The sequence below is a fragment of the Cupressus sempervirens genome, chromosome 3 (genome assembly GCF_028749045.1).
Source record: "Cupressus sempervirens isolate cs-2001-9-10 chromosome 3, ASM2874904v1, whole genome shotgun sequence".
NCBI classification, from domain to species: domain Eukaryota; kingdom Viridiplantae; phylum Streptophyta; class Pinopsida; order Cupressales; family Cupressaceae; genus Cupressus; species Cupressus sempervirens.
The window spans coordinates 15,841,075-15,867,073 of record NC_143120.1 but is presented as its reverse complement, the minus strand read 5'-3'; the positions used below and the strand labels follow the sequence as shown (position 1 = coordinate 15,867,073).

At 36.9% G+C, this 25,999-nt stretch overlaps 1 protein-coding gene across 5 annotated transcripts in view; it reads left to right on the top strand.

Moving 5' to 3' along the window:
- The window catches only part of LOC149564511 (sm-like protein LSM8), a 28,506-nt gene extending 4,371 nt beyond the window's left edge, over nucleotides 1-24,135 (top strand). Inside the window, exons 4-7 of one of the 5 annotated variants that reach the window (XR_016361843.1) lie at nucleotides 22,922-23,023; nucleotides 23,233-23,285; nucleotides 23,492-23,628; nucleotides 23,779-24,135. Coding sequence is in view for 4 of the 5 variants with exons in the window: in XM_089818053.1 (XP_089674179.1) it covers nucleotides 23,233-23,285; nucleotides 23,492-23,582 (144 nt within the window). In the remaining variant the exon portion in view is untranslated. The remainder of the gene's footprint in view (nucleotides 1-22,921; nucleotides 23,024-23,232; nucleotides 23,286-23,491; nucleotides 23,629-23,778) is intronic. The other 4 variants (XM_089818055.1, XM_089818054.1, XM_089818053.1 and 1 more) reach the window with 4 other exon arrangements.
- The last annotated feature ends 1,864 nt before the right edge of the window (nucleotides 24,136-25,999 follow it).

The following is a 25,999-nucleotide window of genomic DNA, read 5'->3' as shown; positions in this document are numbered from 1 at the left end:
TAGAAGAACTAGCAACCTATGAATACAACATAGGGTAAGCAATTAAAGAAGAATTAATTCAATTTTATAAAAAAATAAAAATCACTTTCTAGTCATGCTTCTTTTGAAGATAGAGTGAGCTAATTTAAAAAAAAATAAAACTTACTTGTGATATAACTTTGATTGCAAGGGGATGCAATGTTTGGAGTTTTTGGCCATGGAGGTACCACCAACCATGAGCATCCTTTTTGAACCGATGACGAAGAGCGTCGTTACTTAGACCTCTAGCATTGACAAACTCTATGAACTCTCATCCATGATTACAACTCTCATATCATCATCAGGAAATATTCTTCTAAATGTTGCCTGGTACCTGTCAAACACTTCCACATCTCTATATGGTGGCAACCTTCCTAGTAGACTACAATTTTGTGAGCTATAGTATTTGGGGGTCAAGGCATAGGCAAGCAAATGTAATGGAGTGGTCATTTTGTTCCATCTTTCAAAAATAATTTTTTACACTTGTTTGAAAAAGGTTTCTTGCGGATCTTGCTCCTTCTCATTTATAACTTGCTTGATCTTTTCAAGCATTGAGTCTATGCCATCATAGATCTCTCCAAGGCGAGGCTATCTATGTCAGTGTACCTATGCATGCTCATAATGGGCTCAGTGATCTTAAGGAGATATTCCACACGTTCCCACTATGACTCAGCAAATAGCTTATCCTTTATTTTGTTTGTCCTTTCAATGTTCTTTTGCTTCCAGACACCCCAATTGTGGCTGATTACCATACCTTGAAGTGCATCTTTCACTTGCACAAGTCGCTTTAAGATGATTATATGTGATGCAAAACGGGTCTCAGCAACCTGTGACATAAATTAGAGCAAAAAAAATCACTATTAGATACATATTTTAGAAAAGTATACACATTGCACAAGTAAAATATGAAAAATCAGAAATTGTCAAATATTAAAAATTAAATTACTAACTTGAGTTCAAGTTCATTTACCTTCAATGGCTCCAATTTTGAGTGGTTTGTGAAAAGAGATTGAGTCATGTGGTGGTTTGTGACAAACATTTGGATGTCCTCAGCCTCTTCATACATTGTTTTGATCCACTCAATTTGGTTCCCAATCTTTTGTAGCATAAGATTGAATGGATGGATTACACAAGGTGTCCAAAAGATATGTTGATATCGTGATTCAACCAACAAACCAACTGCTCTACAATTCTTTGCGTTGTCCATTATGACTTAGACAACTATTCTTGCACCCACTTGTTTGATGGCCTCAATTAGGATATCAACAATAAATTGCCCATCTTTTACTTTGCCGTCACAATCCACTGTTTTCAAAAACATTGCCCCTTTAGGGGACACTGCAAGGACATTGGTTAAGGGACGGTTCTTGGAATCCTTCTAGCCATTTGAAACAGTTGTCACCCTTGTCTCAACCCATGAGTCCCTTATGGGCTTCAATTGATCTTTAATCTGTTGGACCTCTTCATCCAACAAGGTGGTGTACATTTTCTCATACCCGGGGCCACAATACCCTCTTGGAGCTTCATTGGCACCCCTCAACATGTCCTTCCAAAATGGAGAGCGGACAATATTAAAGGACAACCCATTTGCATACAGGCATCTTCCCACCTTAATGTCAACAATTTCTCGGCTCTTATTTTGAAAAGTAGTTTCTAGTGGCCCCTTTCTTTTGTGTACAAGGGGGACAGATTCAGTGTCAGTGTCCGCTGTGGTACTAAAGAAGGGGTGGTCTTGTACTATAACATCTGGGGGGCTGCATTCCCTTTCTTCTTTTACTTTTACTTTTACTTTTACTTTTATTACTACTGATTTTTTTTGCCCTGCGTCCTTCTTTCTCTTCTACCGCCTCTTGCTGTTCAATATATTTTAACACAATTTGATTTGGTATAGGGGCACCTTTTTTGCTAGGGCATTTCTTAACTCCTCTTCCAGTATAACCACATAAATAACCTACCACATAATAATAAGAACTATTTCTTTCTACACCACAATCCTAACATCTCCAACGGAATGCACCACCTCCTTGAAGGGGTTTTATAATGTCTACATACTTCCATAGAGGAGAATCAGAGTTGGGTTCCATTCTTTGTTCAGTATTGCCTTTTCATGAAGAGGTAGATGCCATTCCTTTCCCTATGGCAAGAAATTAGATACACGTTCAAAATATATAATTTATATGCAAGAAAATGACAAATTTTGGAAAAATGGAAAAGAACATATGAAGATTGAAAGAGAAATGGAAAAATGAAAAGACTAGAACAAAAACAATAGCAAATGGAATAAGATCTTACCTTTTCCAGCCATTGCAAGCGTGCAAATGTGTATGAATGATGCACAAACACTTGAAGAACACCAACAAATCAATCTTCAAACTCCTCCTTGTGAAACTAGATGCTTGCTTCAAAACTTATGTGCTCTCCCTTAAGACAAAATAACCCATTTAGAAACATAAAATGGCAATGTGAGGCCACAAAAGCAATTCATAACAACTTTTAGGTTTTATGGAGGCCAAAAAAAAATTAAATCTTGCCCAAAAAACACTTTTCCAGCCGTCTGCGGGGCCCAGTTCGAACTGGGTTCGAAAATTTGGAGTTGGTTTGCTCGGTTTCAATTCTAGTTAGAACCCAATCAAACTTGCAGTGCAAAAATTGCACCTTGGTCGAACCAAGTTCGAACCGGACCTGAACTTCGAATTGGTTTGAACTTTCTTGGGTGCGGAGGTACCCGTGCAACTTAGATTTCAATCCTCTCCTTGTCATCACTAGGCCATGAATCTTTACTCAATTTGAAGTGGGATGCAAGAGGTGTACTAGTTGGCTTTATTACAATAATAGATAAGACGTCTATTATTAGTTAATGGTTATCTTGTACATATCTTTAGCTTTAGTTTGCTTTCGTTTTTTGCTTTCTCTGGAATAGAATGTTTCTATTCTTTACAATCGCTTCCTAAGGAAACATCGTCTCTTCCTTTTGTATAAATTGACCTCTCGGTCTTTGTTATTAACAAGCAAGTATTTACCAATTACCTCGTAATATGGTATCAGAGCTAAATACTTAAATTTTTTCGGAAAAATTTATAATTTCTTCTTGAAATTATTTGTTAAAATTTTTCCAAAATTATTTCAGTTAAATTCTCCAAAACCCACCTAGGGTTTTCTGCTTGGAGAAATTCCCGAATTACGGGTCTGCAAATTGCATAAAAATCGTGGTCGTTTTGTACCATTCTTAGCTGGTATCTCAAAATCGCGATTTCTTTTGCCTAACATCTTCTGCAAATCGCGTTTTTTTATTGGTATTTTTTACCACGGATTGTCTGGTCCTTCAGACTCACAGCTCTGTGTTTGGTGAAAATCGTGGCTTCTCTCTTCAGCAAGCTCACGTGGTATCAGTCGCGGCTCTGCGTTTTTTTTCTACAAAATCAAATACAAATCAGATGGTACTTTGGATAAGTACAAAGCTCGTTTAGTGGCAAAGGGCTTTTCTCATCGTCAGGTTATTGATTATGAGGAGACCTTTGCTCCTATTGCAAAGATGAGCACCATCAGATTAGTCCTAGCCATGGCAGCACAGTTTGGCTGGAAGGTCCATCAGATGAATGTAAAGAGTACTTTCCTGAATGGTGATCTCCATGAAGAGGTCTACATGACGCAGCCTCCTGGTTTCAAGGTTGCTGGTAAAGACCATCAGGTTCTCAGATTGGTAAAAGCTCTCTATGGTTTGAAGCAGGCCCCTCGGGCATGGTACATCAAGATTGATACGTACCTCAGTGATCAAGGCTTCAAGAGGAGTTCTTTAGACTCAAATCTGGACATCAAGACTACTGACAGTGACATCATCCTTCTGGTTATCTATGTGGATGATCTGATCATCACTGGCAGTTCGGCATCTTTGATTCAGGGAATCAAACAACACTTATGCCAATCTTTTGATATGACTGACCTTGGGCTCATGCATTATTGCTTAGGTGTTGAAGTTTTGCAACAGTCTTCTGGTATATTCATCTCTCAGTCCAAATATGCCAGGGCCTTGTTAGACAAATTCCGAATGCAGGATTGCAAACCTGCATCTACACGTATGGAGAAAGGTCTCAAGTTATCAGCCAAGTCTGATTCTCCTTCCGTTGATGATACTACGTATAGGCAACTAGTAGGCAGCCTCATCTACCTATCTGCTACTAGGCCTGATATCAGCTTCGCAGTCAGCTATATTTCACGATTTATGACAGCTCCTAAGGCTGATCATTGGATGGCAGCAAAGCGTGTGCTTCGTTATGTGAAGGGCACTTCTGATTATGGACTTCTGTATTCTCGGAGTTCTAATCCTAAACTCAGTGGGTTCACAGATTCAGATTGGGCAGGCTCTGTTGATGATAAAAAGTCAACATCTGGATATGTGTTCAGTTTGGGATTCGGTGCAGTCACATGGACCAGCAAGAAGCAGCAGGCAGTTTCTCTCTCTTCTACAGAGGCTGAATACAGAGGGACTGTTAAGGCAGGATGTGAAGCTGTCTGGCTTCGTCGGATGCTTGGGGATATGCAGATATCACCAGTAGGACCGACTACTCTGTTTGTTGATAACAAAGGCGTTATCAAGTTAGCATGGAATCCAGTCTTCCATGAACGAACCAAGCATGTGGATGTTCATTGTCATTACGTACGACAGCTGGTTGAAGACGGGAGTATAGATCTGCAGTATGTTCCTACCTCAGATCAGATTGCAGACATTCTCACCAAGCCTCTTGGTCCTGATAAGTTTGTCAAATTCAGAGGACAGGTTGGTGTGTTAGATAGATTAACCATTAAGGGAGGGTATTACAATAATAGATAAGACGTCTATTATTAGTTAATGGTTATCTTGTAAATATCTTTAGTTTTAGTTTGCTTTCGTTTTTTGCTTTCTCTGGAATAGAATGTTTCTATTCTTTACGATCGTTTCCTAAGAAAACATCATCTCTTCCTTTTGTATAAATTGACCTCTCGGTCTCTGTTATTAACAAGCAAGTATTTACCAATTACCTCGTAATAGGCTTGGCATCCTTCATATTAAACCTGCCAAGAACTTTTTCAATATATTTTTCTTGTGACAACCATATCCTCTTCTCTCTATCATGGATAATCTTCATGCCCAGTATATGTTGTGCTGGATGCAAATCTTTCATTGAAAATTGTTTAATCAAATCCCTCTTAAGTTGATTAATCATATTTTTATCACGTCCAATAAGCAACATATCATCCACATACAACAATAATAACATATCATCCACATACAACTAATATAATTTATTTCTTTTATCATACCCCTTGATATAAACACAATGATCAGCTTGTAACTTTTTAAAACCATGTTCCAACATGAATGAATCAAATTTCTTATACCATTGACAAGTGCTTGTTTCAGGCCATAGAGACTCTTCTTCAATCTGCAAACCAAATTTTCTTTACCTTTTTCTTTGAAACCTTCTTGCTGCTCCATATAAATCTCCTCCTCCAATTCACCATGAAGAAAAGTTGTTTTTACATCTAATTGTACACATTCTAAGTCTAGAGCAGCAACAAGATCAAGAAAAATTATAATGGATGATATTTTAACAACAGGTGAGAACATTTCAGTAAAGTCTATACCTTCTTTTTGAGCAAATCCTTTCACCACCAACCTTGTTTTGTATCTTTTCTTTTTCTCATTACCCACATGCTTGATCTTGATCACCTATTTGTTTTGTAGAGCTCTTCTTCCTTTTGGAAGCTTTACCAACTCCCTGAGTTCTATTTTCCAGCAAGGAGTCCGTTTCTTCCTCCATAGCTTTCTTCCATTCTTTTGTTAAGGTTTATGAGGTCTAACAGACCTGTGAACCAATTGTTGTTCAGGTTGAATTACTTGCAAGGGCTCTTACAAGATTCTTGTTGTTGTTCCTCATTCTACTCTTGTTGTCCATCATACTCTTGATTTTGCTGCCCATATTCTTGCATTGGTGGGATATTTTCTTGCTGTTCTTCAATCCTATCAACTTTCTTTACCTCCACATTTCCTACAGCTCTCTTGAACATTTTTGACTCATTAAATATAACATCCCTGCTTCTAACAATCTTATGTTTGACTGGATCCCATAAACAATAACCAAATTCACCATCCACATATCCCAAGAAAATGCATTTCATGGATTTATCATCTAACTTAGTTCTACTCTCTTTGGGAATATGCACAAATGCTTCTCATTCAAAGATTTTTAAGTGAGAATAATTTACCTTCTTACCAGTGCAAACTACTTGAGGAATGCCACCATCCAATTCTGTAGTAGGAGATTGATTTATGAGGTAGCAAGCTGTCCTTGATGCTTCTGCCAAAAAATGGTTTTCTAATCCAGAGTTTAACAATATTCTCCTCACCTTCTCCATGATATTGCGATTCATTCTTTCTGCAGTCCTGTTTTGTTGAGGAGTAAGGGACACTGTTTTCTCATGCTTTATGCCAAACCTAATACAATGCTCCTTGAATACATTAGAACAATATTTTCCATCATTGCCTGTTCTTAAAAACTTGAGCAATTTATTAGACTCTTTCAACGGCAACATGAAACTTCTAAAATATTTTGAACACTTCATCTTTATTTTTCATAGGGTAGGCCCAAACCTTCCTAGATGCATCATTTATGAATGTGACAAAGTATGAGGCACCTCCTAATGATCTAATGTTTACTGTTTTAAATACATCAGAATGTATCAACTCTAATAAATTTGTTTTCCTCTCATAACCACCTCTAAGAAATGAAATCCTTCGTTGTCTACCATAAATACGATGCTCACAAAGATCAAGGCTATAAGATTTCAAACCCGACAGCAAATTCTTGTCCATGAGGATTTTTAGGCCCTTCTCAATTATATGATCCAAGCACTTATGCCACAAGTCTACTGAAATTTCTTCTTTTACAGCAGCAGCAACATCTGATTTCTCTACTATTGCACTTAATGTACATAGTGTTCCTGTCTTGGATCCTTTAGCCACAAGCAATGCCCCTCTATTGATTTTCCAACTACTTTTTCCAAAACTTGTAAAGTAGCCTTCATCATCCAAACGTCCCATACTATAGGGAGCCTAAGAAACTATAGGCACTCATCTGAATGCTTTACAATTCTCAGGTCCTACCATTCAGCCCTACTCTGCTGCTATAGGCCTCACCTTCATTTTATGCCCTACCATTCTTTAGGGAGCTTGAGAAACTATAGGCCGTGTATATTCTGAAGAGCTTCATGCCTGCCCAATTCTAAGGTTCTTACCAACATTAATCTCATACGCATCTCTGGAACGTGCCTAACCTGTTTCAGCAAAATATTTTGTCCATCCTTTATCTTGATTTGGACATGTCCCACTTCAACAATATTACAAAAGTGATTATCTCACAAATGTACTCTACCATAGTTACCAAAATTATACACAATAAAATTATCCTTATTTGTGGTTACATGGTGAGATGACCCAGAATCAAGAATCCAATCAATGCTACAGTTGGAGGTACATAAACATGCATCTTCCATTGAAACAGTAAATAAAACTTCATTATCTGAAACTACAATTGTGGTCTCACCTTCATTTGTGTTGGCTGATTTCTTATTTGCATTGCCTAATTTTTTATCCTTTTGCTCTTGCTTCAAAATTCGACATTCCTTTTTCATGTGGCCTGGCTTTCCACAATGATAGCAAGTCAGCTTGTCACTTCTTGATTTTGATCCGTCTCTCAACCTTGAACATGGCTTCGTTCAATTTTTCTACCACAGTCAGCTGAAGTCAATGCTTTTCCTCCCTGATTTTTTGTGATATATTTTTTTTGTAGCTCCTCATTCATTAAGTTGCTACAAACATCATCAAACTTTAGGGTTCTTGCTATTGTAGAAGTACTGATGGCTACAATCAAATTCTCCCAGCCTATGTCACAAGGTTCGCCAAATTTCTGGCTTGAAGTTCGAAATTCGGCGAACATCTTAAAGCAGTATAAAATTCGTCAAAAATGCGTATCAAATTCACATGGCAGTTAGGTAGTTTTTTCATCAAGTATTTTTCTAAAGCGTTTCCTTAGGTTTTTCAATCTGCTGGTTCAATGGAGGGTTAGCCTACAAATAAAAAGAAGCCTGAAACCATAGCTTGTTCAGTTGCTGAAACTAGCAACTAGGGCAATTTTTTTTTGCAGCAATTGTTCTTTTTTCAACATGTTTTCCCTTCTACGTCGTGAAAGGAGCGAGTTCAAGCATCAAATTCATCAACCTGTTCGTAACGTTTCACACAAAATTGACCGTCGCTTCATCTCGCACAGTAGCATCGATTTTGTTCAAGTCTTCTTTAAGAGATTTAATCGAAGTCTATAAAAACTTAGTAATTTTAAGTTTTACAATAGTGAATTAAAAATCAAATATTTATAAAGTTTTAAGAGTTATGAATTGTGTTTCTTTATATAGAATGATTTCTTATGGTTTATTTTTATAAATGTTAATCTATTTTGATATTTTTATAGATATATTATTTATATTTTTAAAATATTAAATTTATATAAGGGGAATTTAATGTCGAATTTTTTTCGAATTTTTGCCCTTGTCGAACTTCATCCGAATTTTATAGTTGACGAACTCAAACTCGAACCTTGTGACTTAGCTCTCAGCTACCTGACATAGAGCACATTAGTAGGATGGCTCTAATCTCATCATCCAAAGAAATTTTAACAAAGACAAGTTGGTTGGTAATTATATTGAACTCATTTAAATGCTCTGCTACTAAAGTACCTTTCTTCATTTTGAGATTGTATAATTTCTTCATCAAGAAAACCTTATTTGAAGCTGCATTTTTCTCATACAAATCATGTAACTTTTTCCATAATTCTTTTGCTGTCCTCTCTTTAACAACATTAAATTACACATATTTTTGGCCAAGTATTGACAAATAGTTGCTATAGCCTTTCTATCCAGCTTCTTCCAATCTTCATTTGTCATTGTTGTGGGTTTCTTTGATATTCTTTCAATTGGCAAATACGGAGCCTTCAAAATCAATATTATCCTCCATTTGGGATTTCCATAGGGAAAAGTTAGCCCCATTTAACTTCTCCATATCATTGACTGTTGTTGACTCCATTGCCCTCAAATAAACCCTTCAACAAACCTTTCACTAGTTTTTGTCTACAAGTTAAATACAATTGGTTAACCTCCTGTCTCTGTAGGACACAAACAAAAGTAGTTCTCCTTCCATCTCTACAGCCTATGAACACGACTTGTTTGCGTAGATCTTTCAATCTCCTTTAGTCATACCCAACCTTCTGCTCTTCTCACTTTGCTTGCAACAAATCTCTTATTATGAGAAGTAATTGGTAAAATGCTTGATATTAGCAGCGATCAATGGATCAATATATACAAATAAATAAACGATCTTTCTTTGGGAAACTGTCGTCAAGAATAGAAGCATTCTATTCTAGCTAACAAATAACTAACTAACTAAAAGCTAACTAAATATTAGAAAGACTATAATATTTACAATAGATAACCATTAACTATAAATAGAAACTATCTATTATCGTAATACCCTCTCTTAATGGTTAATCTATCGACAATACCAAAATGTCCTCTGAAATTGACAAAGTTATCTGGACGAAGAGGCTTGTTGAGAATGTTTGCAGTCTAATCTGTTGTAGGAACATACTGCAAGTCCATTGTCCCGTCTTCAACCAGTTGCCATTTGTAGTGATAGTGAACATTCGCATGCTTGGTTCGTTCATGGAAGATTGGATTTTGTGCTAACTTGATATTGCCTTCATTATTAACAAACAAAGTAGTTGGTCTCGCAGGTGACATCTGCATATCCCCAAGCATCCAACTAAGCCAAACAACTTCACAACTTGCCTTAACTGTCCTTCACAACAGTGTGCTTGTTGCTTCTTAGGTCCATGTGATGACACTGGATCCCAAATTGAACACATTGTGAATGTTGGCCATGAGAGCAAACTCAAGTGTCTCTATAGATTTGCTCTTTTTCTGAGTAGTTCTCCAATTAATGAGCTCATCATCTTGAAGCCAACATTCATAGTGTGTTTGAACCTCTTCTTGTAGGTCACCATTGAAGAAAACTCTTGATGTCCATTGGTGTTCAGGAGTTCCTTTAGCCTCAGAGCATGTTTGAGTTTCAAACACACTGTGAATGTTGGCCATGAGAGCAAAATTAACTATCTCTATAGGTTTGCTCTTTTGCCAAGCAGTTCTCCAATTAATGAGCTCATCATCTTGAAGATCAATAAGTGTCTTAGCCCACCTCTTAGGCCGGAGAGGAGAGAGACCAACATTAGTATCGGGAGATGCTCTATGATAAGGTTCCTTATTAGAAGAATTTGGATCAAAATTAGGTGAAGCATCTGCAAATCTGGGTGATCCTGTAGTAGAAGCCAGAGGTGTCTGTACATGAATCACTAGTATAATTGGAGCCCTCCCATTAGATGGATTTAATGGAAGCTGAACTCCCAAATCATGAGCCTTCATTGGCTGATCTGTTGGATTAGGAACATGAGAAACAAGCATGAATGGTCCTTGTTGCTCATCAAAGACTACATAGCGTCTCTACAGGAGACGAGATGTCTTAGTGTCAATCAAGCAGTAGGCTTTGTGAAGACTACTGTATCCAACAAGATGAGGTTCTGACTCTTGGCATCCAACTTGGTGCGTGACACATCAAGGATCTAAACATAGGCAAGAGAGCCAAAAACCTTCAGGTGACTGATTTTGAGTTTGCGACTTACCTTTGATTACTGTAGTGGGTGACTGTTTCAAAAGGTAAATTGTAGTGTTAACTGCTTCAGCCCAAAATGTTTTTGGAACATGTCTACGGTCAAGCATGGATCAAGCCACCTTAATGATTGTTTTGTTCCCATATTCAACTACACTATTTTGCTATGGGGTGTGGTTAACAGGTGCTTGATGCCATGAATATCATAGAAGGTTTCCCAAACTCTTTTCAGCTAGAGGTTTTAAACTTCTGAAATATAGTAAACACTTCTAATTTCTTTTTAAGAAAATAGACCCATATTATTCTATTGAAATCATCAACAAACAACAAAAAATACCTAGACCCAAGAACAAAAGGAGTGGCCATAGGGCCGCAAATATCGGCATGAACAAGTTGAAGTACCTGAGAAGCCAGCCATGAATTGCCACTTTTGAAATGTGTGCGATATTGTTTCCCAGTTTGGCATGCATCACAAACTTCAAGTTGTTGAGATTGAATCTTTGGCAATCCGAGGACAAGCTCTTCCAGAGCAAGCTAAGAGGGATAATGCACATTTAAGTGCCCATACTGCTAATGCCAAAGTGAATTGATAGAAGACCACCACTGAGAAGCCATAGCTAGGTCATGAGAATCACTAGAATCAACAAGTTTGAGAAGACCATGATCCTTAAAGACAATTGCAACAACAGACTGAGGCTCCCTATTAGTGATGGTGTATTGATGTGAACTAAAGGTGACATCTAATTGTGGAGAGTGTCGCAACAATTGACTGACTGAGAGTAGATTTAGCCCTATCTCTTGAATGCAGTACACATCGAGGGAAATGAGATTCCTCCCAATGAATGAATTTGATTGTTGCCTTTGCCGACAACAATGTACTCTTCCCCTCCACCAAAAATAACTAAATCTGAAAAAGGCTAGTAGTCAGTGAACCAGTCTTTGTGGTGGGTGAAATGACGAGAAGCATCTAAATCAATGTACTAGGCATAAGACTTGACATGATCTCCAATTCTTTTAGCCATGAAGGCGTAAAAGGTAGATTTTGTCTGCTCAATATGCTTTGCACTGTTCGCTTTGGGTTGTGAACCATATTGCTTAGAAAAGGCAACTAAGTATTTCTAACATTCAACCTTCATTGGACCATATTTGTGGCAGTAGTTGTATTGAATGTTCTTTTTCTTGGAGCCCTCTGATGTAGGAGCAAAGGACTTCTGCTGAGAAGACTGTTGTGAATGAGACTTTCCCTTATCCTTTTGAAAGGATTTAGCAGCAAAGTCTTGCTCAATGCAGGTGGAGCTGGAACTATTACCAAATTGTTGTTTCTACTGATCTTGTTGAAGCAGGAGTGTGCAAAGATCTATGAACTTCATATCAACACCAGTAGAAGTGATGTCAAGAGTCTCGATAAAATGCTTGTAGGATTTAGGTAAACTTTTTAGGGTTATTAGCGCAATCCCCTCCTCCATCTTGCGTCCAAATGGAAAAAGTAGTTGATCATGGATTTCCTGAATCCTATTCAACTGTTTCTAGAGCGATTTCCGCTCATCCATGACAATAAAAAACATAGTGTTCTTGAGAAAGAAGGCCTTGCTTTTGTCTGAAGTCTCATGAAGTTTCACGAGATGCTCCCATATCTTGGCAGATCTTTTGCCAGATGGAATCTGAGAGAGTTTTCTTCGACTATGGATAATTTGAGAAGCATCACTGCCTCCCTATTATTCTGATCATATGTATCTTGATTAGTACCTGTTGTAGTCAGGTGCTGTGTAACACCTAGAACAATCTGATCAATGTTTTGATATTCAAAGATTGTTAGCATCAACTACTTCCATGTACCATAATTTCGACCTTTGTGTTAAAGTTGTAGCTTCAGTCTGATTGATTCAATATACATTATTGTTATCAGTAAATCATCATTTCCTATATATACATATTCATGTAATAGTAATATATATAATTATATATTATATTATAGATAATACACACACACACACACACATATTATGCAAATTATTATTATTAAATATATTAATTAAATGATGATTAAACCTAAGATACATGTCTCTTCATGAGACATGTCTCCTCTCATATTTATATGAGATCCAAATCTACATTTGGAACACATCAATAACATTGGCAATGTTAGTAGTAGTACATTTGCAAAAAACGATCAATGTTACTCAACATGGTATCGGAGCTTAGACTGCAAATGTAAAAATGAGTTAGTAAGAAAGTTTGAGAAAGATATATAGTGCAGATAAAATTATCAAGCCATGTCATAAAGAAATATGTTGCATATACCGCAGAGCAAGGATATGTAAAATGAAGGGAAATATAGAGAGTCGAGGATGGAATGAATGAATCATTGATGTCTAGGAAAGTCACTCACATCAGTGATTAAGACAGGAATTGGCATTGCATAATTATAGGTTGATGTGAAGCCACATCGAAGAGGATCAAGATAGTATGGCTGGGCACATTCAACCATGAAGAGGAAGTGGCCAAGGGCTACGATATCTCTGCCCTAAAGTTTTGAGGATGCACTGCCATAGCAAACTTCACTTCTGCGGAGGGCAGTGAAACGAAGGAGACCATTTTCCTCAGCTGCAACTCAAAGGCTGAGATCTTGGACATGCTCCGAAAGCACACCTACGACAAAGAGCTTCAATAGTGAAAGATAACAATGGAGGTTTTAGGTACTCATACTGGGATAGTAGCCAGAGCTATGTGCTGCCTAAGGGCTGGAGCGACTACATTAAGACAAACCTTAATGTATATCTTGATCTTCAGGATGGGGATATTGTGACCTTTGAGTGTAGCACTAGCAGGTATGGAAAGTTGTGCGTCAAATTCCACTAGGGTCCTTGCAATGCCCTAATGAGTTTTTGGGAACCTAGTTGACTATTTGTTTCTCCTTCACTGAGCAATTCATTGAACAGTAGTGACGCAATGCAAGGCAGGAGAATCCCCAAAGGAGATGTCCTAGCCCCCAGCTATACAACCATATAGTGGAAACACAATAACAAGAAGCAATAACACAAGATCTGATACCAAAATCACAATAATATATTCATAAAATAAAACTGATTACATTCAATGTGTCGGGCTGTAAGGCCTTCCCGATTACGACCAAATACAAAGCAAGTAATAGTTCCGCAAGATCCCTCAAGATCCAATCCCAAACCCCAGCTAGTCCAGATCCACACTCCGGTAGAAACCTCCAAGGAAGATCTCAACTTGTGCTCGCAAGCCCAACAATCAATCTCCTTGTTTCCCAAGTCTCAGCTACTAGTCCCTCTCAAAATTCACTCTTCCAAGCTCCTCCACTTCTCCACGATGGATGAATAATGACTAAAAACTCCCCCCCAACCCCTACTTATACCAATCTAAGCCACAAGTCGGTCTAGAACACAAATTAAATACAAATATATAAATTAAATGCTACAAGTTGGCCAACAACAACAATTAAATTCCCAAAATCGATGTCTTAGAAAAATCACGATATCCCCTAGCTTCAAATGAATTAGAATTCATGCTTCGAACCATAGGTAGAAATCTAGATCCTCTTCAATCTCTGAAATTTTCATCCTCTAACTCATTGTGGAAAATTAGTTATACGTCTTGAAATAGACACCAAATTCTCAGACCATGCCGAGTAACCAAAGACCATGCCGAGCACTAGTATTCACCAAGCTCCATAACCATTAACCAAAATCCCTCCAAACATGCAAGATTGCAAGAGAACCCAAGATGCTCCTACATCAGACACCCCAGGTTCGAAAATATATTCTAGTAACTGAAAGAACATCTTCTGGGATTCAGCCCATAAATCCCAAACTGGTTCTTCACATACATATCCTCTGAGTCTTCAACTTGCACACTCCTTCCCTTGCTTTTCTTCTTCTTCACATCCACCACAGGTGTTCCATAGGTCTGCTTTCCATGTTGATCTCCAACCCTCTCAGAGTCTGCCAACTCAACTCGGCTGCCAATACTCAGGTTCCTCCTACCAAGCTCTTCATTCTGCAAAGGAATCAGGGAAAACTTCCTACCACCTTTCTCAATAGTAAACACATTCCTAACACAATCATGCACAGCCTGCAATCATACTGCCAAGGTCTACCAAGCAACACATGACAACTATTCATATCCACAATATGACACAACACTTGATCCTTATATTGCCCAATCTGGAAATCAATAAGGCATTGCTCCCTCACATCCAAAGCATGCTCACCTTGCAACCAGCCAATCCTATAAGGATAAGGATGTCTCATTCTCTTCAAACCAAGTTTCTGAACCATCTCTTCAGCAACAAGGTTATCAATACTACCACCATCCACAATCACTTTATAGACTTTATCACCAGACTTACAATGAGTTTTGAACAGACTAGTCCTCTGACAGGAATCTAGTGTCCTTTCACCAACCAATACTCGTCGAGCCAACAAACTCTCTCCTTGCTCAGGTTGACTATCTTAGACTTCAACCTCATTCACAACAGCAGCTGTCCTACCAATTGGACATTCAAAAGATCTATGCCCCTCTTGACCACACCTGAAACAATTACCTCTGAACCCACCTCCACTTGTTCTTCTCTGTTCAACAGGTTTTGGTTCACCTTCTTCTTTTGGTTTAGCTTGTGTTGAACTATCCTGCTTCTCCTTCCCTCGGGAACTACCTTGATTCTTCCTCTTTAGCTTCTCCTCTACCCTCAAAGCATACTAATAAGCATCCTCAATTGAAGAAATATTCAGCATACCAACCTCATCCTGAATATTGAATCTCAAATCTCAAATCATTAATATGTCATGCTACCTTCTCTTTTGACAATTCTCGATGCCCAGAGCTAATAGTCAACTTGTAGAATTCTTTTCTATAATCTTTCACAGTCATATCCTTCTGCTTTAGATTCTGCAACCTCTTAAACAACTCAAGTCCATAATCAGCAAGAATAAACTTAGCCTTCAACTTAGTCACCATCAATTTCCATCTAGTGATCTTCATTTCACCTTCCTCTTCTCTATCTCTTTGTAGTTCTTTCCACCAAAGAGCAGCATATCCCTTCAGCTTAGTCTGTGCCAACCTTACTCTGAGTGGATCCTCAATATCTTCAAGCTCAAAGTAGTCTTCCAATTCACCAATCCAATCAATCAGGTCTTCAGGATTCAAAGTGCCTAAAAAATTAGAAACCTCCATCTTATGTTTTAGCTTCAACTGAGATCCAGGTTGAGCAAACTAACCAGCCCTAATTCCAATAGGTCTCTCCACATGATCAGATCTATTCTCACCACCATATTCAACAACTTCAAAGTCTTCCGCAACTTCCTCGTAACTACCTTTAGTACCCACATGCCTAGGTACACCACCTAAAGCACTCACAATTTCAGCAATCATGTCACTCTTCATTGATGCTATCTTTGCTCTAACATCCTCAAACTCAAATCTGATATTTGCTCTAACTTTCTCTGAAATCCGATCTTCTATAGCATCAATAAGATCAGCAATTGCCCTAGGGTCCAATCTTTTGGGAGGCATCTTCCAAAATTTTGGCAAACCCTAAGCAACAAATCCACCAACAGAATTTACCTCTTCAACCCAAGTCCTAGTGCAAACTGCCTCAACTTCGGCGATTTGTCCACACACTCAGGACCAACTTTCACTTTGATACCACCTGACATAGTGCAAGGCAGGAGAATCCCCAAAGGAGATATCCTAGCCCCTAGCTATACAACCATGCAGTGGAAACACAATAACAAGAAGCAATAACACAAGATCTGATACCAAAATCACAATAATATATTCATAAAATATAATTGATTACATGTAATGTGTCGGGCTGTAAGGCCTTCCCGGTTACGGCCAAATACAAAGCAAGTAATAGTTTTGCAAGATCCCTCAAGATCCAATCTCAAACCCCAGCTAGTCCCGATCCACACTCTGGTAGAAACCTCCAAGGAAGATCTGAACTTGTGCTCGCAAGCCCACCAAGCAATCTCTTTGTTTCCCAAGCCGCAACTACTAGCCCTTCTCAAAATTCGCTCTTCCAATCTCCTCCACTTCTCTACGATGGATGAATAATGACTAAAGACTCCCCCCCAACCCCTACTTATACCAATCTAAGCCACAAGTCGGCCTAGAACACAAATTAAATACAAATACATAAATTAAATGCCACAAGTCGGCCAACAACAACAATTAAATTCTCAAAATCGATGTCTTAGAAAAATCACGATATCTCCTAGCTCCGAATGAATTAGAACTCGTGCTCCAAACCATAGGTAAAAATCTAGGCCCTCTTCAATCCTTGAAATTTTCATCTTCTAACTCATTGTGGAAAATTAGTTATACGTCCTGAAATACACACCAAATTCTCAAACCATGCCGATCAACCAAAGACCATGCTGAGTTCCAAAGACTATGTCGAGCTCCCAGACCATGCAGAGCTCCATAGGCCATGCTGAGCTCCCAGTGTATGCTGAGCACCAGTATTCACCAAGCTCCATAACCATTAATTAAAATCCCTCCAAACATGCAGGATTGCAAGAGAACCCAAGATGCTCCTGCATCAAGTAGGCACCAGTGTTCATCTCCGCCGCGACATATCATAGACCATCCACATTGTCTAAGTGCACACCTCATAATTTAAGCACTTATAGAAGCTACCCATAAATGAAATTTGTTCCATATTCCGAAAACCATTTGATGGTGGACATTTGTGACATGGAAGGAGAAGAATTAGCTTCCTCATCACCTTGGCCTCCTCCTTGAAACACTATTCTTTTTGGAGTAAACCTTAGACGGTCCTCCTCTTATCTTAAATCTCATCCATTTGAGAAAGCGAACAACCGAGGATCAGTGAGGGAGCCTTTAGTAGTTCATGTTGAGTGAACACACTTTGATTAATGATGTTGAGAACAATATGCATAATGTCAAAATGTGAAGGATATTCAAGATTATGAGGAAGTAAACAACGACCTTGAGAAGTTGGAAGCATATGCATAATACAAAATAATATTTATTAGCCATACCAAATATGAATAGATAATACCTAACCATCGCTTATCATAGATATTGTTCGTGGAAATCAAATGTCCAAAATAATATTGTGATCAGAAATGGGGCAGCTCCACATCAAAATTTTTTATTGGTTCTTAATTTACAAATCCCATGCATTTGTTCTGGGCAGTTTAAATTCTCTATAACTGAAAGGCATTGAGGCATGTGAGTTGCACTTGGCAGTAGACCAAATTGAGATCAGACATTCTAGAAACCTTTAATAATTGCACATATATGATGCTCATTAGGAGTTGGCATTGATACAAAACTCACTGTGAAAGATAAGAGTTGCGATTATTCTATGCACTCATAAGATGGACTTATCGGTAATGATGGATGGAGGGATCTGATAGTACAATCAGAGGAGGAATAAAAATGAGGATGATTTATGAGGGTTTGGGTCTGTTTGTAAAACTCAAAATAGAAGATAGAACCTGTCTCTATACTGATTGTAGACAATATGATCTTAGCTGCAGCCATTCACTTCCCTGTATTACTGATGCTAATTACTCAGCTATGATTTCAACTTGCTGCTTAAAATGGAATTTGAGTTGTATTTATGCTAAAGAAGCAAATCGGACTGATTTCTTCTTTAAAAGATTTATGCAACTAAGTGCAGATTAGAGCTTGCATTAAAGATAGTAATAAATTTTGAAGAAATTAGTGGAGAAGAGAAATATTGAAGACATAACAAAATATTATCATCTTTGGAAAAGATTGATTCTACGCATAGCAAGGAGAAACAATTATTGTTATGGACTACTGAAAGAATGATTACTTCAATGACTAAGATTACTGCCACTTATCAATTCGTGTTTTTATCTAATTCTTAGCACTTATTCAAATGACTTTTGAAAAATAATATGCAAAACAAAGTTAGTATGGAGCAATATAATACCCAACACTTCTAAATGAGAGCTTTATTGGTGTCACTTACAGAGATACTCAGCAGTATCGTGACAACATCCTATTGAGCTTTAGAATCTAAAGAGGGACCAGCAAAGGCAATGCCATAGCCATACACTTGTGAATCTTTGTCCCATGTTTTACTAGAAGGGATAAAGAATTATGAAGAAAACTTTAACCTCTTCCGATCCCTAAAAGATTGAAAACTCTATAAAGATGTAAATTGTGGGAACTTTACATTGTGGGGGGGTGAATAATTACCTTAACCAGTGTTTCATTTCCCATTGAAGACATTGTCGGATTTGGCGCATATGGGTCTTCGTTGGAGGAATTAATATGAAGGATGTTGATGTACAGATAAGTATTTACTATTCTTAAGTATTACATTTATCTATTCAGTTTGTCATTTGCAGTTTCATAGGTGTTATATGAGTTATTTTTTCCTTGATCTTTTCCTTTGCATCTAAAGTTGATCTTGCAGGAAAAGAAGAATGACACATTAGGCAGCTTATGACAGTAGCTTCATAGAAGTTGTGATCAGGTTGGATCAAGTAAGGCTCTTGAAGCAAATATCTTTGATATTATGAGTATCCTTCTACATTAAGAGGGAGTATGACACTTCTTTGAAGGCAACGCAGAAGCTTAGAAGATTGATACTTAGAGGGAGTCTAGAAATACATGTGTGTGACTGCATGATTTTGATGGGCCTACTCTTGAGTGCATCATGAGGAAGATTGCTATCAAATTCAAAGTTAGTTTAACACGAATTTTTGGGGGAAGAGAATCTCTAATGGAGTAACTACTAGACCTGACTTCCTAGGATCATTGTTGAGAGGGAGAATTTTGAGGTGCAATCCTTTGTAAATGATATCTTCTTTATGAGGAGAAGTTCTAACTGAAATTCCTTGTAATGCATTCTTCTCTGTGAGGGAGAATTGAGGTGGAAGTCTTTGTACCACCCTCTAACTTGGTTCATGGTGGTTACTATTTCACATATGATATGTAATGAAGGTGACAATCTTTCATTGACATATATAAATAGAAAGTAATCATTATAAGATGACAATCTTAGAAATGGTAGACCTGTTATCATGACAAACTTCATTAAGTTGTTGTCACAGAAAGATTATTTTTTTGCAATTGTGTGTTATGAAAGGTGACGATCTTTCATATGTGTGAGGTCACTATTGTAAGGTGATGACTTTATCAATAGTTGATCTATCTCCTAACACCAAAATGTGTTGGAGCAAGTGCTATCATGGTTCTTCGAGCCCGATTTTGACGGACACTTTGATAACCAACTTATCATGGTTCTTCGAGTGGGGTTTTGTCGAACACCTTGATAATGAATTCATCATGGTTCTTCGGGCCGGATCTTGCCGGACACCATAACTTAAATTTGTTATAAACCACACTTAAAGTGGTGTTCAAATCTTGTATTATAATTGCTTCAATTCCCTTTTTGCTAAAGAGGGAGTGTTGAGAAATTCAGCCTTATGGTGAATTGGATATCATTTGAGATGATATCTCTTCATATACTTGAGAACATAATGTGTTCTACAAATCCTCCCCAGCTAAGAGGGAGTGTTAAAGTTGTAGCTTCAATCGGATTGATTCAATATACATTATTGTTATTGGTAAATCATTATTTCCTATATATACATATTCATGTAATAATAATATATATTATATATAATACATATATACATTATACACACACACACATATATATTCATAAATATTATACAAATTATTATTATTAAATATATTAATTAAATGATGATTAAACCTTAGAGACATGTCTCTTCTCATATTTATATGAGACCCAAATCTGCATTTGGAACACATCAATAACATTGGCAATGTTAGTACATTTGCAAAAAATGATCCATATTACTCAACACTTGAACTTCTGATTTCCCACTAGCAAAATATTTGTCAAAGATGCCATAACATATTTTTCAATGAAAATTTGTGAAGGCATGTAGTTCGAGGCAAATAATCAGAAGACCTAGAAAAAATGAAGAGATACCCAAAAGAGAGCTAGAAAAATCCATAAGGATTATGCTGTCCAATTCTAGGTTCACTGGCCTAAAAATTGAGGCACGAAATTCAAGGCACCTCAAAAAAGGACAACAACCTAGTTGAGCTCTCGGAAAACCGACCATGAATCTGCAATTAGTTCTTTACCACGACCAAGAACTTGAGAGTTTCGAATGAAACCCTAGTCATTTTTGAAAAATTGGAAAAATGGCAGTTTGAACTGGAAAAAAATGATAGAAACAACAGCTTCTGGCCGTAGATCAGTGTCAAAGGGTTTGCATAAACCCTAGATGTGTGTGGTTTGCAAACGGAAACCCAAGCAGAAAATTACTTTCAAACAAAAATGGCACTGACAATTTTTATTCAATTTTTTTAAGTATTTGCTCTGATACCATATTACGGGAAGTAATTGGTAAAATACTTGCTTGATATTAACAGATTTCAATAGATCAATACGTACAAATGAATAAATGATGTTTTTTAAGAAATCGATTGTCAAGAAAGCTAGCAGATAACTAATAGCCAACTAAATATTAGAAAGATTATAATATTTACAATAGATAACCATTAAATGTCAATAGAAACTATCTATTATCGTAATATTTCTCACAGCTGCAAACCCTTGGCTTTCCAAGACCTTCAAACCTATTGCTATGATACCAGTTGTTAGGAAATATGGCAGAGCAAGAAACAGAGAAAGGGGGTAAAAACAGAGCATACCAAGAACATTCAGCACCAATATGGAACAAACAACATCAATCATAAAAATACAGAAGACCCTCCCAAGCAACTGGTTAAATTTTTATTAATCATTCGCCAGCAGCACTCTACTGCATTCTCTCATTACATTATCACAAAATGATATATTGAATGTAAACAAAATACAAGAGTACTAGAAACAGGGCATCAAAAACCAGTTTGAATGTCTAAACGGGTTGCCAACATTTGGAAGCTTTGTAAAATCAAACTTTGTAATAAATGCTTCAACTATTTGCAGGCAACTTCTTCACATGTGGTTAGCACGATGTTTAATACAGGCCTAACATGATGTTAACTGACAGAATCTACGAATTATGACTTCATTACTTCACACATATAACAAATGATTCATGGGAATTAAATTGCATATCTCCAAATCTTAGAGAATGCTACTGTAGTATCCATATTATGTTTGACTAAGAATGGATTAGAATACCTGTTTGTTTTTTCTTTATTGTAATGCCAATGTTCAAGCACTCTTAGCAGTGTGTCCAAACACAAGCATGCAGCTAGAAACTTTTCAAAAGATGCTTATAACATTCTTGAGTAGGTATAGTTCCTAATCTGCAGATAAATTGGTAAGATAATGGAAATAATTTGGTTCCTTGCAAATAGGCTTGGCTCACTGGTAATTGTATAACTGCTTAAAAACAGTATTTAGGGGTTCTAATTATGAGACAATAATCAGGGATGGACTTAGGAATCTGGGATAAGCATTAGGTGGATTGTACCATGAAACTAAATGTTTAGTTGGTAAAAAGGTTTTACAAAGCAATTTTATACCAATGGTTTGTTTAGGGCTTGCTTAGGGCTTAGTAGGTGTATTCTTTAAAACTAAAGATCAGTGAGTGAATTGATTCCATGCATTATGGTCTTCATCAGACTGAAACTATAAGAATGCTATATTTTTTTGGCCTTCATGAATCAAGAGACTATTGAACAAAGGAGAATAATTGCAAATAAGGAGAACTGTAGGTTCATAATAATTTACAGATATTTGGTTGGTGAACTACACAAAAGTAGAATACTGGTGGAGAGAAAAATGACATATTGGTGTGTGTATATCATGCATTTGTTTAGTAAACAACATCTCATGGCTAGGGAACAAGCTATGCTTTGATATAAAAATGGAAAAATGTGTGTGGTCCAATGTATAGAAGACCTTTTTAACAAATAGAAGAATGGAAGTCATAAAGCTAGTTTAACTTGACTGAATCATGTAAGGTTGCATTCAAGTCATAACAGGTACTTGCTATAATCATTTTATAACCATGCTGTTTGCTCAAGAAAATTAATGCATCATTTTTTTTGAGTATTCTGATTGCTGTGAAATTGACATTCACTACCAAGCATTTGTTTATTTTTCATTCTGGTAATTGGTTTTGGCAGATTCTCAGGAACAAAAAACTCAGTTACAGTATTGAGCAAAGTGAGGTTGGGTTTTGTGTTATGGCAATAGAGGCAACATCGAGACTCTATCATATTTATTAGGTTGAATAAAATCTGTCTTTGATTGGCTGAGTGAAGCTAGACAAAATTTTCTTGGTTACTTTGCTACTTGTGCATGATAATACCCTTTATTTCTTCCATTCCATTTAATAAGGCTAAAGATGCCTCTGTCAAAACCTATTTATTTAATGAGTATCTATTAGATTCTGTGCTCAATGGTTTTATTCGTTTTCACTGGTCTTCTTGGGCAGGCAGGGGTAGAGCAACTTGTCTTGGGTTTGTATATCATCCGAGGAGATAATATGTATGCTACTTCGACCCATATGTTAGATTGGGTGTCTCATTAAATTGATTTGGTTGCACAATTGATGGCAGTTGGAATCCCACGTTGGTGGAGTCTGCCTGTACCCAATTTACATCTAGTTCAGGCTGGAAACTTCTTTTTGTTAGAGTATATCCATCTTTCTTTGTCATTCTTTAATTGAGATTAAGCATTGTGTTTGTGTCCAGTAGCGTTGTTGGAGAGTTGGATGAAGAGCTTGATTCAAATCTCGATTTATCAAAACTCAGAGCACATCCTCTAAAGGCTGTTGTTCATTAGCTAAGGTTTGAGACACCCTCCAGAGCTTTCCCTATTTATTCTAAAGGTGCACATCTTGGCAAATAATTGAAGTGATTTTTTATCAATTGCTTTTCTAGTTACTTTACTTTACTTTCACACTATGTATCAATGAATTTTTCAAAATACTGATTGAACTGATTTGGAAATATGCGACTCTTTGGGGTTCAACGTACAGGTGGGATCAAGATCTATTCAATTGTTATGTCTTCAGCAATTGGAAACAGAGAATCAATTCACGATTTCAAGCTCATGTTATAGAGTTGCTTGAGAGGAGACCTTAATTCTAATATGGAGACTACTAGCTAGTCATGTAAAATGAATGGAGCTTTGAGCTCCAGTAGAAACATATTTTGATTATACAGAAGTTTCAGATTACTTGACAAAGAGCTTAATGCTGGTTGGTGGTAGTTTTAAACAATTTCTTATATATGTTTTCTTTTGTCAGACCTCAATTTGAGGTTTGTGTTTTCTTTTGCTAGTTATGTGTATATACTTTCAAAAGTCAAATTTGAAGTTAAGTTTCCTTCTACTAGTTACGTGTATTTACAATTATAACTCAGTTTTTCCTTCTATTTGCTTCATATTTACATTTAAATTAAAAAGGTTAATCTATTGGTGCTCATTGGGTTTACCTTTAATGCTACACCAGACGTCAAATACTGTAAACCTTTAATGCTACACCTATGCATATCTTACAACCACCATTTGTCAAATTTGCATAATATTTTTTTCTTTTTCTCTGCAATATCCTTAATGGCTAAACAATACTCAACTCTCCATGCAAAGGTCGTCCTGTTCATGTTCCTTCTAGAGGCATTATATTCAACTTAATAATCTTTGGAATTCTGCATTGTACGCATCCCCTCTAAAAAATCTATGGAATTCTGCATTGTAGGCATCCCATATGGAACCCTTGCAGGAAAATGAGTGTCTTGCGCCAAGAACCCTGAATCTTGCTAGTATGGGTCCACAAATTCATTACAACCCCAATAGTTAGCAGTGTTAAGAGTAATGGTATTGAGTTTCTTTAGTGTCTTATCTTTCTTTGAATTTTTGATTCATGACTGATAAACAGTTGCTGGGTGAATGACTATTCAGAAAAATTATTTTTGCACATCTGTAACTTTGACAAACATTGAAAGTTGACAAAGGATTACGGTGATTGTCCAAATAAGATTACTCAGTTAAATTATATGGTCCAGACATGTTACAATCAAAACAACTTGACCAGCTGTACAATTCCAACAAAACAACAAAACCGTACTGCTCTGATCCAATTAAGGCAAATACAAAAAACCCTCCGCAATCTAAAAACACTCAATTGAGCTCTGTTTATATAATAACAAAGGCTAAATGCTAATGCAATAGTCCCAAAAGCTTATGGGATAACACAATATGGTAGCAATTTATGTACACTATTAAAACAATGGTCAAAATTGTGATTTTATTTGCATCATATCTCACAAACAACAAAGTTTGCAGGCCACCTCGTGGTTTTCAACTCAGCATCATCTACTTTTGGCTAATAGCCAGTGATTTCCCATCTTGATGATATCTTCAAATCTTATCAAATTTGTTTAGATTATGCTTGTAAATCTTATTACTAGGGGAAAGGACCTAACTAGGGGGTCCAATAACTATGACCTTTCAATCATGTTAGCCACCAAATTACTACTATTAGAGTCTAAAAAATGACAACACATGTATGTACTAACTAGCTGATGGCACATGCAGTAATAGTGGATCATATTTTAGCTTTTTTTTGGTTGTTGATTGACCTATTTGTGCACCACTATCGGGACATTTCATAGAGACTAATCGAACATTTGGCCACAAGTAATTTCGTTTTTGAGTGAATGACTATTGGTATGAACTTGTACCAAAAAAATCATTGAAATCCAATTTGCAGTTTAGGATATGTAGGTGTACGAAGTTAGCTTGTGCAGCTATTGGGTGTTAGGATTATTAGAGAAAAATATAATAGTTACATGCAAATTTAACTAATAGCACAATAAAACACACAGAAATAGAACAAAAAACACAAGATTTAATGTGCTTCACCCAATCTTGGGTTACATCTACCAAACAAAGAGTCCAATTAAATTATCTAGTAAATCAGCTTGATTACAATATGCAATTCCTTGCAACTCAATAGCACTCCAAGAAGTGGCTTATTCATCATATGAAAATCTCTAACCCTAAGCCATTTTATACAAGACTTATGTTGGTTACAAAATTAGGATAGAATATGTCGTCCAATAGAAATATAATAGCTGATGTCTTATACAATACTAAAATCTCTTTTTTTTTGCCTCGTGGGAGTTGCCCCTTGACCCCATCATGAGGATGTTGCACCCAAATCCCCCTCTGAAAATCTTTTGAGCGGGGGAATGAGT